At 43.5% G+C, this 16,096-nt stretch overlaps 1 protein-coding gene across 1 annotated transcript in view; it reads left to right on the top strand.

The window, feature by feature from the left end:
- Window positions 1-16,096, top strand: part of Aqp9 (aquaporin 9) — a 52,797-nt gene that overhangs the window by 21,327 nt on the left and 15,374 nt on the right. The window contains exons 3-5 of the mRNA XM_059268206.1: window positions 2,496-2,622; window positions 7,633-7,770; window positions 9,755-9,873. Coding sequence (XP_059124189.1) covers window positions 2,496-2,622; window positions 7,633-7,770; window positions 9,755-9,873 — 384 coding nt within the window. The remainder of the gene's footprint in view (window positions 1-2,495; window positions 2,623-7,632; window positions 7,771-9,754; window positions 9,874-16,096) is intronic.

The raw sequence follows: 16,096 nt of genomic DNA, 5'->3' as shown, positions 1-16,096 counted from the left end.
ACTCTTCACTGTTTTTCCGGCTACATGGAGACACACACCTTTAATCTCAATACCAACCATAGAAGATCTGGAGGTCTGTGTAGATGGGCAGTGATGAGGAGGTCATGTGGTTGGGTTTAACAACCAATGAGAAGGCAAAACAGAAAGTCTATATAAAGACAGATACACAGGAAGTAGCGCTCTTGTGGAGAGGTAGGACAGCAGTGGCAGTGAAGGGTAAGAAAGGGTTTCTTAGCTCTTAACTACTGCTCTGACCTCTGAATTTGGCTCTGTGTTTCTTATTTAATAAGATTGTTCATCTACATCTGGCGCCCAATGTGGGGCTCGAACCCACGACCCTGAGATTAAGAGTCTCATGCTCTACCGACTGATCAAGCTGTAATCACAGTGTGCTCTTTTCCATTTTAGATCACCCTGGCTCCATTTTATAGCCTACCAACTATTTTCACCCTAGAGTCCCTATCCTCAAGACTGACAGAATTAAACCTCCATTCCTGGCTTTATTTTTCCTTTGTAATCTGAAGCCAGTTAAATTCTGAGTATAACTTCTGAACTAAGCAAGTAGCACTGAGTCACATTCTCAGAAAGTAGGGTTGGATATTACTGTCATCTGAGATAAGCTACTCTAAACCGCCAGGGCAGAGATGGCCGCTAACTCTTCAAACAAGAGTCTTCCCCTGGTCATGACTCTGCTGCAGAACTCCTAGTGTGGGGCCAGAGGGAACAGAAAAGTTTGAACTGGCTTGTCCCCAGAGAGGCCTCTGACTTGCCTGATTTCACTCTGGTAAACAGCTCCCTTTCTATCCTAGATGCTGAAATCACCTTGGGGGCAGGAGGTGTATGGGGTGGGTATAAATCACACTGTAGGCTGGGGGGGGAGGAAAGTTGAGCCATTAGGGGCTTATATGACCCTTATTAGAGCCACCACCCAGAAGACTGCAGCACAGATCTGTATGTAGCATTGCAGGGTTTTTTTGTTTGTGTGTGTGTGGTGTATGTGCATGTGTGTACAAACATATGCATGTGTATGCAGGTGTACACTCCTGTATATGTCTATGAGGACACCAGAGGAGGACACATGTCTAGCATCTGCTCTATTCCTTTCTACTTTACTCTTTTGAGAGTAAAGTTCTCTCAGCGTGAGTTCTCCCACGCTGAACCTCATCCCATACTGGAGCTCATCATTCCCGCTAAGCTGGCTAGCAAGCTCTTAGATCTGCTTGTCTCTGCTCCTCAACACTGGGGTTTTTAACATGGCTGCTGGAATTTTGAATTCAGGTCTTCCTGCTTTCTCACAAACACTCTTACCACTGAGCCATCTGCCTAGCCTCAGCATTGTGTCTTGTTAGGTATTTTTGTTGTAGCCATGTAGATGAACAATCTTATTAAATAAGAAACACAGAGCCAAATTCAGAGTTAAAAGCCAAGAGGTCAGAGCAGTAGTTAAGAGCTAAGAAACCCTTTCTTACCCTTCATTGCCGCTGCTGTCCTACCTCTCTGCAAGAGTGCTACTTCCTGTGTATCTGTCTTTATATAGACTTTCTGTTCTGCCTTCTCATTGGTTGTTAAACCCAACCACATGACCTCCTCATCACTGCCCATCTACACAGACCTCCAGATCTTCTATGGTTGGTATTGAGATTAAAGGTGTGTGTCTCCATGCTGGTGGTATCCTTGAACACACAGAGATCTGCTGTCATGTGATCAGGATTAAGGGCTTGTGCTACCACTGCCAGACTTCTGCTATGGCTTGCTATTAGCCCTGACCCCCAGGCAACTTTATTAACATACAAATAAAATCACATTTCAGCACAAATAAAATATCACCATACACCACTTAATATAGAGTATGGCGCCAAGACCATGGATAAAGTCAAAGGCTTCAATGTGGCGTGCATATCAAGGGCTTCCCTCCAGAAGCCAGGCTCTTCTACATCTCCTAAGTCTAGCAATTTGCAAATAAAATGGGTAGGTATATCCTTGAACTGGGGACACTGGGACACCCAAAGGTCACCTGTGTATCACCTGTCTTCTGCCTTTGGGGAGGTGGTAAGCTGAAATCACTCTGTATATCTTAAATGTGTAATATACAAATTATATTTCTCCATGGGGCCTCCTAGGACAACCTTATGGAGGTTACATAAAATCCATTCATCACCATCAAGAAGATATTTGAGGACAATTTTTACACTTCCAACTTGGAATCTTCATTTTTTCATCCCTATGAGAAGAGGAATCTAGACCATGGTGTGAATTTACATGATTTATAAGTTGTAGGCAAGATGTTCACATTGCACACCCATAGTAAGATTCATCTGCAACTTAGATGTAGCCGTGGAGACAGCCAAAGCATTATAATTTGAATTGTTTGATATCTAAGGAAGCTGAATTCATAACTTCACTTAAAACATGCACACCATGAGTGCATATTGCATTAGACAGTGGTCATCCTCACTTCCTTCATTTTTATGAGTTGTTTTGTCCTTTCTTTCTAGGTCCTCGGATGTGGCTCTGTTGCCCAAGCTGTTCTCAGTCGAGGACATTTTGGTGGAATTGTCACTATCAATGTTGGATTTGCCATGGCAGTTGTGATGGCTATTTACGTCACTGGAGGTGTCTCTGGTACGCAGTACAAGTCATTATTGCAACTATTAAGGCAACAGTCCCAATGTGCTAGCAGGATTGGCTGCTTTACACACATTATTTATTATATCTCTACAATCCTGCAAAAGTATGTATTGATATCTTTTTATGGATGATAAAATTTAAATACCAACAAATGGTAAGTGGCTTATGTAAAAGCAACATTGAACAAGGACCGGATGGGGTTAACACTCACACCTGAGCCCTCCCTGGCTGCTGTAGTGTGTCTTCTGGTAACCAGTACTTCTTATTTTATGAATCTCATGCTTGGAAGCATTTCCCAGAGAAGGTTGTAAATAGCTCAGCAAAGGCCACACCAGCAGAGGCAAGTCCCTGGATCTTTATCAACTACAATCAGAGAAACTAGGTCTTATGCAATGTCAACACCATCTTTACGACAGGAGTGCCTGAGCTAGAAAACGTTAACCTAGTTCCTCATTGGTGGCCAGGCTGATGATGGCCATTTACAGGGCTCTGCAAAGCAAAATGATAGGATGCTATTGAATGCAGTGCGGAAACTTAGGAAGAGACCCAGGGCAGGGCTGGGTGTTCTGAGTCATGGAGCTACTGTTATGCACTGTAATGTAACTACCTGATATGCAGGATCCCTGTGAAAGGGTCCTTAAACCCTGAAAGGTCTTGATTCACAGGCTTGAGAACCATCAGTTTAGAGTATTTTGCCTTCATGATCTCCTGAGCTGAACAGTGTCAAGCCATTGTATGGTACTAATTCCCCTCAGATTCTCTTGGTGTAACTGACCCTTGTCCCTGCCACTGTGGGTCATGAATCTTAGCATTCATTGTTATATTTGGGGACTTGAGGAGTCGCTGTAGGGGGAAAGGATTGAAAGGAGCAGCAGGAAGGATTAAAGGTTGCAGAAAGATGGCCAAGAGCTGTCCCCTCTGGCCTGGGTACTGAGTCTAAGTTCTTGGGAGTGAGAATCAGAAATGATGAGAGGTTGCATTCAGCCTAGGCTCTGACCAAGTTGTTTATGGGAGGGTGTGAGAGCACCCAACCCCGACTAGTGAATTACAGTGTTGAGTTGGAATGGGAGCACCTATCATGCCTCTGTTTGGAACTAGCACAGTTCAGACACTGAGGACTGATGACTTGGGAATGTGCAGGGACAGTGCATGTGCTCTCCATGACAATTACAAAGCCCACAGCATCAATCTTAGCATCAGTGGCCACAGGAATAAGAGAAGACAATTGTGTGGGAGGTGTCTCTGCCTAACGTGATTTGTAGCCTCATGGGAAGCCCTTCTTGAGGACTCCAAGAACAACCTGTACCTGCTAGACATGAATATAAATGTTATCCCATTTTGTAGCCACAGACTGGTGAAGTCAATGGCCTTTCACTTTTAAATATAAAGAATCAATTTGCTATAAAGAAAGGAGTTTTAGCATCTTGCTCCATTGTGAATATGCCATTCAACCAATCAGAGCTTATTGTTATACACATCTAATTATTATACACACGTAATTATGTAATACGCTATTTAAAGCATGTAGGCTGCCTGGTGGTAACTATTTTTTTTCTAAGTTACATTTGTGTGTGTGTGTGTGTGTGTGTGTGTGTGTGTGTATGTGTGTGTGTGTACATGTGGAGGCCGTAAATTCTCTCCTTTTACCGTATGGGTCTTGGGGATTGCATTCAGGTTGTTAGGTTTGGTGGCAAGTGCCTTTACCTTACCCTCTCAGGCATCTCTGTGGATCCTGTTGGTAACTATTTTTGATGTAGCATTTCGTAAATGAATTAATTGAAAAAGCAGAATGTCTTGCTCAGTGACAGGAGAATTGTAAGGTACCTATCACAGAATTGTGCGAGGGTGGTAGGGAGTTTACCTAGAACAGAATCTTGGAAGAGTTTGCTCAGCTCACCCAAGACCCACGTCTTGGGCCTGTTGGGCTCCAGCTGTTCCCTGAGGGGGTTCTTTATGTGAATAATCCAGTCATCAAAGCAACCTTCGCAGAGCCGATATTTACAGGCAGGACTCTCTGACCCTGGTGCCCATGTTCTTTCCACTACACTGCTCTGGCCTTGGCCTTGCGCTAAGCCATGCAGGTCTGTAGGGAGGAAGTTCTATAGCCCTCTGGACTGCAGCCATTGCCCCCCTCCCTTTCTGACCCTCTGTCACCCCTTAGCCCCTTCTCCTCATTCATTTTCAAAGCTTCCTTCCAGGTCTACCCTCTCTGACTCCCAAGGAGCTGTCCCCAGACTTCTGTTGTGTACATCATCTAAACAAAGCCCCTTGATCCTTTTGTCAGCTTTCTCATCGAAAATGCCTACAAAGGGCCTGATATCGCATGAGATCCGAGGCTAATTAGGCTTCCAGGGTGCTTGCCAGAGACTGCAAAAAGTAAACCTACCTGCCACAGTTTTTAATCTTAGAAGAGAGCTTGTTCTAGAAGCCTCACTCCGTAGTGCACTCCTGAGGGATGGTTTTGGCCAGAGGTGACTTTCTATGACCCTTTGTCCTTTCAAAGTGAGTGCCTCCAGGCTGGCTGTCTTAGATCTAGATTCTGCCCTGTTAGAGGGAATTAGCCCTGTTTGTTTGTTTGTTTTGTTTTTTGTTTGTTTGTTTTGTTTTTTGTTTGTTTTTGTTTTTGTTTTTGTTTTTTAATTGTATCTAGTACCTTCACTCATCTGCTGTGCCCAAAGAGCCCTCTTCTCTAGGCTCAGACCCTCCTCCCCTCTAAAGTCTATAAATGTAATTTGTTCTGTGGGCTGCTGTTGGATGCTCTGTCCCTGCATCCCTGGCCAGGCCTGTGTTAAGTAAAGGACTCTTCATGCAGCCATGAGGAGAAGAGGAACAGATGCAGTCTGGCTCCAGGAATTTCCCATCAGTCCATGTCAATCCAAATTTATATTTCCAACGTTCCTACCAATCTGGATTTGGGAGCCCATAAAAGCAAGACCCCACAGTTGAAACACTCATAAGGATCTGAGAGACCACCCATGCTTTGACATACTGGAATTTTCCAGCTCATAGTCACTGGAGTTGAATGGCAGGGGAGGCTGCCTTAGTGGGTTAGCAGCCAAAAGCCCACTGTCAGCCTTGGACAGGAGACTTGGGAAAAGCATGGCTCTCTTCATGGTGGCTGGACTTCTAGAATTAGGCTTGCCCATGGTTCTGATGAGGGTCAGGGTTCATGATTACCCTCATCCTCATAATCACCATTGCCATCAGGATTGCTGTTGTCTCTCTTGTTCACATCTAACCTGAATGTCCACCTTCCAGTGTGCTCATTTTGAAAATGAACTTGATCCCCCTTCCACACGAAATGCCAGGTTCACCTTATGCCCGGCCACCATGCAAGCTCAGATGTGCATATGTGTACACATACTTTATTTCCAAGGCAGATATGTTGTGCCCAGATCACGACCCCCAGAGAGACCACCAAAGACGAGCATGCCAGAATGCAAAAGCAAGGTTTAATTCTGGATATCCAAAAGCAATACAAGCCTAGGCAGGGACTTCGTCCAATACATCCAATGCAGTGGAGGCTGGAGGAAGTGCCCGCCTGTCTGCAAGCTCAGTTTTTAAAGGGAAAAAATCACAAGGTTACATCGTTTAGGGGTGCTACTACAGGTACAATTCTGATTGGCTCGCTTCTAGGGGCTTTCTAGAAATCATGGCTTAATCTTACTTCTAAGGGAGTGGTTGCCCGCCACCATTTCTCATTGGCTGCCCTCAGGTGGGGGCATTTTTATGGTCAGTTACCCTGGAAACCAGGGAGAGGACATTCCATAATCTGGCAGGCATTACCTCGTGACTATCTTGTGACTCTGTACTTTTACACTTCCTGGTTTCTGGAATCTGTACTGACTTGTTTCAGTAACTAATGGCCTATTCACAAAAGGAGAAATCTTAGGCCTTAATTTTAGGGTGAAAGCATTTTGGTCTTATTTCTAAGATGGCTCATTTTGGTCTCACAGATACATCTTGCTTTGAGATATATTTTTAATTATGTGCATTTGTGGGGGTAGGGGAAGTGTGTGCAGGTGCGTGCAGAGTCCAGAGGAGGGCATCGGATCTGCTAGAGCTGGAGTCACAGACAGTTTTGAGCTACCTGGTGTGGGTGCTGGGAACCAAACTTGAGTCCTAACCCCTGAAAGACCTCTCCAGCCCCACAGCAGAGGAATCTTTACAAACACGCTGAAGGAGGTCTAGAAGTGGATTCATGGAACCTGGCTCCTACAGTCAGATGAAGCTGGACTGGAATTTTAGTTCTAGCACTCGCTGACCACGTAGCTTGAGAAATCTTCACCTGTCTCTTAGTTTTCTAGAGCAGAATCCATTCCATTAGGTTCTTAAATCTAAACAATCCCACAGGGATGCTAGCTGGCCGGTCACTCAGTAAATGTTGTAATCGAGTCCCAAGCCTCATGGGACCATCACTGAGCACAGAGCAAACCCTCTCTCAGACGTAAGCATAGCTGAGAATCAGGAAGCTGATTTCACTACCTACGGCTTGGGTTGGGTTGAGGGAGTTGTTGCCACATTTCTGTGTGAGATAACATATTGTTTACTCAGAGGGACCTAGAAGATTCCATCCAGACATGGCAATCACCCCCAATAAAACCTTTCTGCCTCAGGGAAAGGCACAGAGCGTCCACCAGGACAGCATTCCTTCCCAGTGTGAAGAATGGCTCTACAGCCTGTGGGCATGGGCTGAAGAAGTGTTAGCTATGGACTTAAGCCTCAACTGCCTTAAAAATATATTCACAGTAATAGTTTTCATCAATCTACTTGTGGTACTCCTTAAGTGGTGCCTAAAATTCTACCTTAAAAATCGAGCTCCTTCCTCACACCAGGCTTGTAGTTTCTGGGCCCCTTTTCATACAGATAAATATTCTAAACTGTGTTTAATTGTGCTATGGATTATTAGTTTTCCCTCTGCCAACACTCATCTGTGTTTCTATTTCCCTCTCCCCACCCCTGCTCTCTGACCTCTACCCCCTGACAGTCTCCTCTTCCTCACAGGAGGCCACATCAACCCAGCCGTGTCTTTTGCAATGTGCGTCTTTGGAAGGATGGAATGGTTCAAGTTACCATTTTATGTGGGAGCCCAGTTTTTAGGAGCCTTTGCGGGGGCCGCAGCTGTCTTTGGTGTTTACTATGGTGAGTATTGACCTGGAGTCCAAAGATTTGGAGGGCTAGAGGGGCATCCTATGGAAGCTTAAATTTCATGGTAGGAAGCCGTGAGACTGAGCCAGAACAGGAAGCATGTGACAATGAGGCCCATGTTATAAACTGGGCCAATGTACAAAGCCTTTTAATAACATCTACGAATTGTTTTTTTTTAATCTAAAGATGTTTATCTGTATGGGGGTTTGGGATTTTTGTTGTTGTTGTTTGTTTGTTTTTTGTTTTTGTCTGTATACATGTCTGGGCACCACCTGTGTGTCTGATTATCACAGAGGCCAGAAGAAGGTATCAGATTCTCTGGAACTGGAGTTATAGAGCACAGTGAGACACCATGTGGGTTCTGGGACTCAAACTCGGGTCCTCTCTGGAAGAGCAGCTAGAGTTCTTAACTGATGAGCCACCTCTCTAGACCCCAAGATACGAATCTTAAAATGGGAGGGTACAACTTTTGAGAGCCTAATTTCGGGTCTACCCCGCACTACAATATGAACAGGCGAAATGCCAATGGGCTCTCTGCTGCTTTCTCTGACTTGACTACAAAAAAGATCATGCCTGATCACGAAAGCTGTGGCCCAGGAAATACTTAGAGTAGGAATCTGAGAACATGCCATTAAGGAAGAAGCACAGCTGAGAAACAGGCTGGGTCTCTGTCCCTTCTAGAGAACAGCCAGGGTATCTGCTCGGGAGTCGTCTGCAGGAAAATGTGGTCCTGGTGATCACAGACCTAGGGCTGAGCTAAGACTGTGACAGTCTTAGTTCTGTGATTTAAATAAATTGTCTGGGAATGAAGCATGGTAGCACACTCCCATAATCCTAGCACCCATGAGGAAGGATGGATGATTGGGAATTCAAAGTCATTCTCAGCTACGAAGCAAATTCAAGGCCAGTCTGGGTGACTTGAAACCTTGTCTCAGAAGAAATAATAAATAAGTAAAAAAATAAGTCATCAGACATTGTAGGGCCCAGTTTTCTTCTCTGGAAAACAAGGGACTCCCAAAGTCCTTAAGGCTAAGGAATCATAGATTCTGTGGCACCAGCTGTTAAAATAGTTCTTTGCATATAACCCAAGATGAGTCTCAGAACATTCTGGGAGGCAAACTGAAGACATGGATCATTCAAATCCTAGAGAAACATGTTATACAAAGAGGCCTCTCCCCACAGTCTCTCTCTGAGAATTAAATGTCTAAGGGAGATTCGAGGTCCGACCAGAAACTCAGGATTCCAGCAGCAAAGCGTAGGGTAGGTGTTGCCGGTATCGGTGGCAGCCAGTTTCCCGGCTCTGAGGGCTCTCCAGGTCATCCACAGCATCTTCATTATCTAGGTATACCTTCAAGTTCTGAGGTAAAATTTTAGGGACACTAGAGAGCATTCTAGGAGCTATGACTTCCACTTAGTTAAAGTCACGCTTTGATTTTAGATCCGTCTTGAAAATTCCAAGAATTCCACCCACACCCCCCAAAGAAGGTTGGTCCCAAAGACTCCACTAAGAATTGGGTCCAAGTTTAGAGCTGTTCTATTTTGACTTCTGTGGCTGTGATAAAAACACTCTGACCAAAAGTAATTTAGAAGAGGAGAAGGTTTATTTCGGCTTCCAGGTCATGGTCTATCATGGAAGGAAGTCAAAGCAGGAACTCAAACAGGAGCTTGAAGCAGACAACGTGGAGGGATGGTGCTGGCTTACAAGCTCAGGCATACACAGCTTTCTTATACAGCCTAGAACCACCTCCTTGAAGAGTGGCTCCACCCACCATGGGATGGGCCCGTCTTCATCAGTTAAGAAGCAAGACAACCCCTCATATACATATCCACAGGCCAACCTAATCAGGGCAATCTCCTAATTGAGAGTCCCTTCTCAGGTTACCCTAGGCTATGCCACAGTTTAATTAAAGCCAACTAGAACAGCCTCTCTCAGCCCTTTCCAGAAAACACTAATGTCCCTGAGCTCTGTCTTCCATAGATGGACTCATGGCCTTTGCTGATGGACAATTGCTCATCGTGGGAGAAAACGCAACAGCGTTCATTTTTGCAACATACCCAGCTCCATTCATATCCCTGCCAAATGCCTTTGTAGACCAAGTAAGTGGAGAATCAACAAGGACCTGCTTTTGGTGGAAAGACATGACAGACAGTGGGGACGGGGATGGGGGTGTGTATCGGAACATTGTATGTCTGTCAAAAGGAAGGATTGCATTTCCAAGTCAGAGGTCCTTATACGAACTGAGCTTTCTTGACAATGATTTGCCCTTGAAGATGGCTGATGCCATCAGAAGAGTTCTCAGCTTCCTTTTCAATACACGTAGTTGCTTCCTATTAGTAGAGACCAAGGCAAAGTGTGGCTGTATGGACCAGAGGTAAATGAGGCCCATTTCACTTGTAGTGTCTCTTTTGTGCTAAGGGTGATAGCTACAAGAGATGGCATCTCTATCTACCTCCAAGGACTGCGAAATATGGTGGTGAGCCTGGGGTGTCATGAATCTGCCCTATCCTTCCATGAGGCCTAGGTTTATCTGACTCTCAAGGGAGATAAATGTCTCAACTAGATTGATATTTGAAGTAGCTTCTGCTGAATGTGGTGGCACACATTTATAATCCCAGCATTTGTTTTAGACCACACTGGTCCACATAGGAAGCTTCGGGTTCCAGGGCTGCCCAGTGAGACCCTATCATAAAGGGCCACAGCTGTATTGGTTGGTTTGTGAAAAGATCCCCATACCCTCACCATTTTCTTTTCTGCTTTGATCACAAAGTAAAGCAGAACACAAATGTTTATTGATAGCTCCCTGGGTGCTCAGCACCATGTCTGGGGCTTGAAAAACTTGTAACTGAATGTGTGCTGCAAAATCCATAGTCCGAGTTCTCAAACTGAAATAATGCTCTGGTCCCCAACGCTGTGAGTGGCTTCAGGAAATTGCAGGACTTTTCTTAAGTTTCTAATTATAAGAGCACTGGCTGCTCTTAACAGAGTGTAACGGCAACACCCCCGTTACCAATACACATTAACGTTCACCATGTTCGAGCGAGGGGCTGAGGATTAAAAAACAGAGACAAGGACAGTGGGTCATTTGCCTCAGCAGAATGCCGAATGCCGTTTATTGAAAGAGGGAGGAAACCTTAAATACAGGCTTACAGCACAATGGGAGAGCCCCAGAGGGCAGAAATTCGCTATTGATGTTTACATTCTTGCATCTAAGCTGTTAACACCCAATATGCAGGATACACAAACAAGGAACTTCCCTTAAGTGTTCAGGAGGGTGGATACCGGCAAGGAATTAGCATAGGGAGGACATCTGGTCAAGGTCGGCAAGCAGGCAATGGCTTTACTCAAAATGGGAAGAGACCAGGGCCCTACAGGTCCCCCCTTTTTACTAAAAAATGAGCTTCTGACTTAGGTTGCATGGGACGTCAGCAGGTCACCTTACCCATCATGGAGACACCTGCCCAGGCCACACAAGTGCTTTGTCTTAGGTTGGTGAGCGCCCCTCAAGCATTACCCGTCTCTGAATACTCACTATCATACAGGCTCAACCACGTGAGCTGTAGAGTAAACTGTTGCCAAAGATCTCAAAGTGGCGCTGGGCTTGCAATCTGTGCGACACAGAAAAGACCAACAGAAATCCTAACCACTAAATGGCTAAAGGCAATTGAGCCATTCCCTTCCTTCGAGCCTTATGCAAATTGGAGTCCTTGTAAGATGGTATCCCAAAAGCAAATGGAACTTGAGTTTATAAATTTATAATTTACAAAGCCAATTCAAATGTATATAACTGTTGAATTAAATTTATCATGCCCAACAGAATGAAAGATTAACTAACTGTGGTAGCTACTTTTGCTGCCAGGGTCTCCATTGTGCTAGCTGTAGTAACCAATTATGAAATAGCAATCCCAGAAACAATAGCAGCAGTGGCCACCACTGCTATAACAGCAACAGCGATGTCAGTCTCTTCTGGAGCGTGTGGGCATCCACTGGCATGGACACGACTCCAGGAACATGAACCACCAAGGCCCATTTTTCTTGATCCCAGCATGACTTAAGCTGGCAGCTCTGCAAAAGAACAACTAAGAACCATAAAGAAAACAAAAACAGCAAACAAGGAGCAGAACTAATGGTCTCATTAATGGCTACATTCAGGCTCACAAATTTTAAGGTATCTTCAAAAAGGCTAGATGAATTTCAGGAGGCCAATAGATGTTGCACAGAGCTACTCCTGAAAAGTAGGTACTACACTAGCTTGAAGAGGTTTGCAAAATGTGAAAAGGCTTAGCTGGCATGCTACTGTTAACAAATAGAGGTCAGTGACCTTCATGGTTGTTCTTAAACTCCAAGGTGTCTGGGTGACACGTTCTTAAACATGCTTGAAAGAGCAGTTACCATACATTACCTTCTGAAGAATCCAACCACATGGCTACAGTTCCTAGGCTTACGTTAATGCTTGCCAAGGCTGGCCATATTGGGCTCTCAATCCCCATTGGCATCAGAAGGGGAGAGTTCTTCACAAAGGCCCAAAAGGTCTCTGCCATGTTGGGATTCAGCAGCAGCCACTGGGCGCACACAGCGCTCAGGAACCCAAAGAGGAACCTCATTGTCCTGCGGGAAGACACAAACAGATCCCTGGGCCCACACCAACACCGGATCAGGTCCCCTCCAAGTGCCAGTAGAAAGATCCTTCCATCACACCAGAGGATGATTTGCAACAGGAGCCCTCCAGTGCTTATCTGCAGCAGATACTCCAGTAGAGTCTACTGATAAAAAATTTAAAGTATATAAAACAAGGAAAAGAATAGAATATGGAGAGGAGAGATGAGCCCCTAGCTCCCCCCTTTCTACTTTAGCAATATATGTTTTTAAGGTACGATGGCAGCGTTCTACTATAGCCTGTCCTTGAGGATTATAAGGAATATCAGTCTTATTAACACTAGAAAAGTCTTGGCAGAATTTTGAAAATCTCGTACTGCTGTAGGCAGGACCATTATCAGTTTTTATGCATTTTGGCCCTCCCATGTAAGCAAAAGCATGAAGACAATGATTCTTTACATCTTTAACCTTTTCCCCTGAATGGGCAGAAGCAAAAATTAGAGAGGAATATGTATCAATAGACACATGGACATATTGTAATTTTCCAAAGGAAGGCACGTGTGTGATGTCCATCTGCCACAAATGATTAGGTAAAAGACCTCGGGGATTAACTCCCAAATGAGGAACAGGTAAAAATTCAACACAAATAGGACATGATTTAACTATCTGGATGGCTTGTTCCCGGGTTATGCCTGTATGATGACGAAGAGATCCAGCATTAAGATGATAACGTTGATGCAACTGAGTAGCCTTATCAAAGGCAGAACAAACTAATGTGACAGCCATATGAGTAATGGCATCAGCCCTCTGATTACCTTCACTTAGAGGTCCAGGCATTTGAGTGTGAGCTCTAATATGGCTTACATAAAGGTTATGTGAGTGGGACCATATAAGTCCTTGCACTTGCAATAAATATTCATGAATGGGAGAAATGGATGGTATGTAGGCTGTTGTCTCCAAAGGCATAATGGCATGTGCCACATATTGACTATCAGTATAAATATTTACACTCTCATCAGAAAATATCTGCAAAGCAAGCAACAGTACCTGTACCTCTGCCATCTGGGCAGAAATGCCCTGGACTTTCATTCTCTTCACTATGTTACCAGAAACCATGACAGCAAAACCACATGAAGTGCCATCAGTAAATACCACATGGACCTGAGGAATAGGAGTCATCTGTACTATCTTGGGAAATATAACAGGATGCAATTTAAAAAATTTGCACACATCATTGGAGGGGTAGTGAGTATCAAACTGACTCTGCATGGAGCATGTCAATATGGCCCAATCATTATCATTAGCTTGCAACCATGCTATTTGAGACTGGGTGTATGGGGTCACCACAATATCTGGCTCCTTACCAAAAGTTTGAACACTGATCTTGATTCCCTTAAATATAATCTGAGCAACAGCCTGAGGATAAGGAGTAATGGTTTTCGCTGGAGAAGCTGGGGAATGTACCCATAGAATAGGACCTGTTTGCCAAAACACTCCAGTAGGTGAATGAGAAAAACAAAATATCAAATACAATAAGGGAGAAGAAAGATCTATATATCGCATGTGAGCCTGCTCCAGGGCCTCTTGCACACATTGTAGGGCTGTACACCCTTCAGCTGTTAATTCACGGGGAGATAAAGGGTCAGGGTTGCCCTTTAAGACATCATACAAAGGACGAAGTTGACCTGTTGGAATCTTTAAAGTGGACCGAAGCCATTGAATATCTCCCAGAAAGGTTTGGAAATCATTAAGTATGCGTAGCTGATCCATACACAGAGTAATCTTTTGTGGACATATGCCTGTGCATAACAATTCATGACCTAAAAAATGATAGGGAAAGGATACCTGTACCTTTTCTGGGACTATTTGTAAATTAGCCAAGCTAAGAACCTCTTGTAATTTAGAAAAGGCATCAAAAACAAGTTTTTTATCTTTAGCAGCCAGTAAAATATCATCCATAAGTCAATCACAATTAAATGCCAATGTTTAGGAATTGCCACAGGGGCAGGCAAACCAGGCTGTCTTACTCCCATGAGAAGCATGGTATTATTTACAGCTCTAAGATCTTGTAATAGCAACATTTTCCTGACTTCTTGTTGGGAATCTCAGGATTCTTGAAGTTGTAGATATGTCCAGCACCAGAATCCAGTAATCTTTTAATCTCAATCCCATATAATTTTATTTTTAATTTAGGCTGTTTATCATTGATAACTGTTTGACAAAACACCTTTTTCCTATACTTTCAAAGCCTCCAGTTCTACATATAGGTGCCATTTTGCAATTAAAATATGAAAGCAGGGGGTTGGGGATTTAGCTCAGTGGTAGAGTGTTTACCTAGCAAGCATAAGGCCCTGGGTTCAGTCCTCAGCTCTGGAAAAAAAAAAGTTGTTCTAAAATATGAAAGCAATAATAATCGAGCAATTTTATCACCAGCTTCTATTTTCATGGTCCTTTTTACATATACCAATTATAAAAGCATTAAATACAGCCGGGCGGTGGTGGCGCACGCCTTTAATCCCAGCACTCGGGAGGCAGAGCCAGGCGGATCTCTGTGAGTTCGAGGCCAGCCTGGGCTACCAAGTGAGTCCCAGGAAAGGCGCAAAGCTACACAGAGAAACCCTGTCTCGAAAAACCAAAAAAAAAAAAAAAAAAACCAAAAAAAAAAAAAAAAAAAAAAAAAAAAGCATTAAATACAATCTCTATAGGATTTGAAGAGGTAACTTTAGGTAATACTCTTGAGTATTTTTATAAAATCTTAAAAATAGGATCCTTTTTTATAGATTTTAAGTAACATTAATGTAAATTGCCAAATATTAACAATGTGGACCAAACAATTTACTTGTATTTTATTTACTGGAAAAATAATTTTGTAACCTCTTTATCAGTAAGAGATTATTTTTTATGGGTTTATCTTATCAACAACATTATTTAATAAGCTAACAACCCAATCCATTTCAGGTGTTATACTTTTATAGAATTCTAGAAAACAACTTAAACAGCAGAGCCAAATTTTCAGTAATGATCAACAGACAAGAGCATACCTAATATATAGTTCAAAATTATGAATTCTGTTCCTTTAGTTTATCTACCATGAGAATCCAAACATTTATTAAGACAATCAAAAGAACAGAACATCCTTTATACAATGAATGATTAATATCCCTGGAAATTCAGACAGCATTGACTTAGCATTCCATGTCCTGACCGAAACCATTTTTCACCAGAAGTTGGGCCTGTTTAAACTTTTAGTGCTAGTCCCTCTCCTGGCCTCTGCTTGCTTGCCCTCCCACGAGTCTGTTCCCCTCATCGGTCTTGTGGCTATGACTCCCACCTGCGTGTACCTGCCCATCTGCTGCTCCGGGCTATCTCACACATGCCTTCGCCACCATGTTGGACATGTGCACTCACTTTTAAACTTTCTTTTACTTCCCATGAAAGGACTACCTAATAGTGAGTTATTCCCACCATAAGGGAAGAAAACAAAAACATTTCCCACGAAGGGATCTTAAATATTGAATTATTCCCACTCTGAGGGAAAAATAAAAAACATTAAACAGACAACAAAACTTCTACTGACTCTTTATAATTCAGATGCTGCCGCTCTGTGCTGGCAGGCAGAAAGAGCTCAAAGTTTTAGCTATCCTGAAAATTTCATATTGGAAAGAGACTTTTCTTCCTCCATTACCACTGGGAAGAGGCTTTTCTCTTTCCTTCATCCTTCCTCCA

The sequence above is a fragment of the Peromyscus eremicus genome, chromosome 7, assembly GCF_949786415.1.
Source record: "Peromyscus eremicus chromosome 7, PerEre_H2_v1, whole genome shotgun sequence".
Taxonomy (NCBI): Eukaryota; Metazoa; Chordata; class Mammalia; order Rodentia; family Cricetidae; genus Peromyscus; species Peromyscus eremicus.
This window is presented reverse-complemented; position numbering and strand designations above follow the sequence as displayed.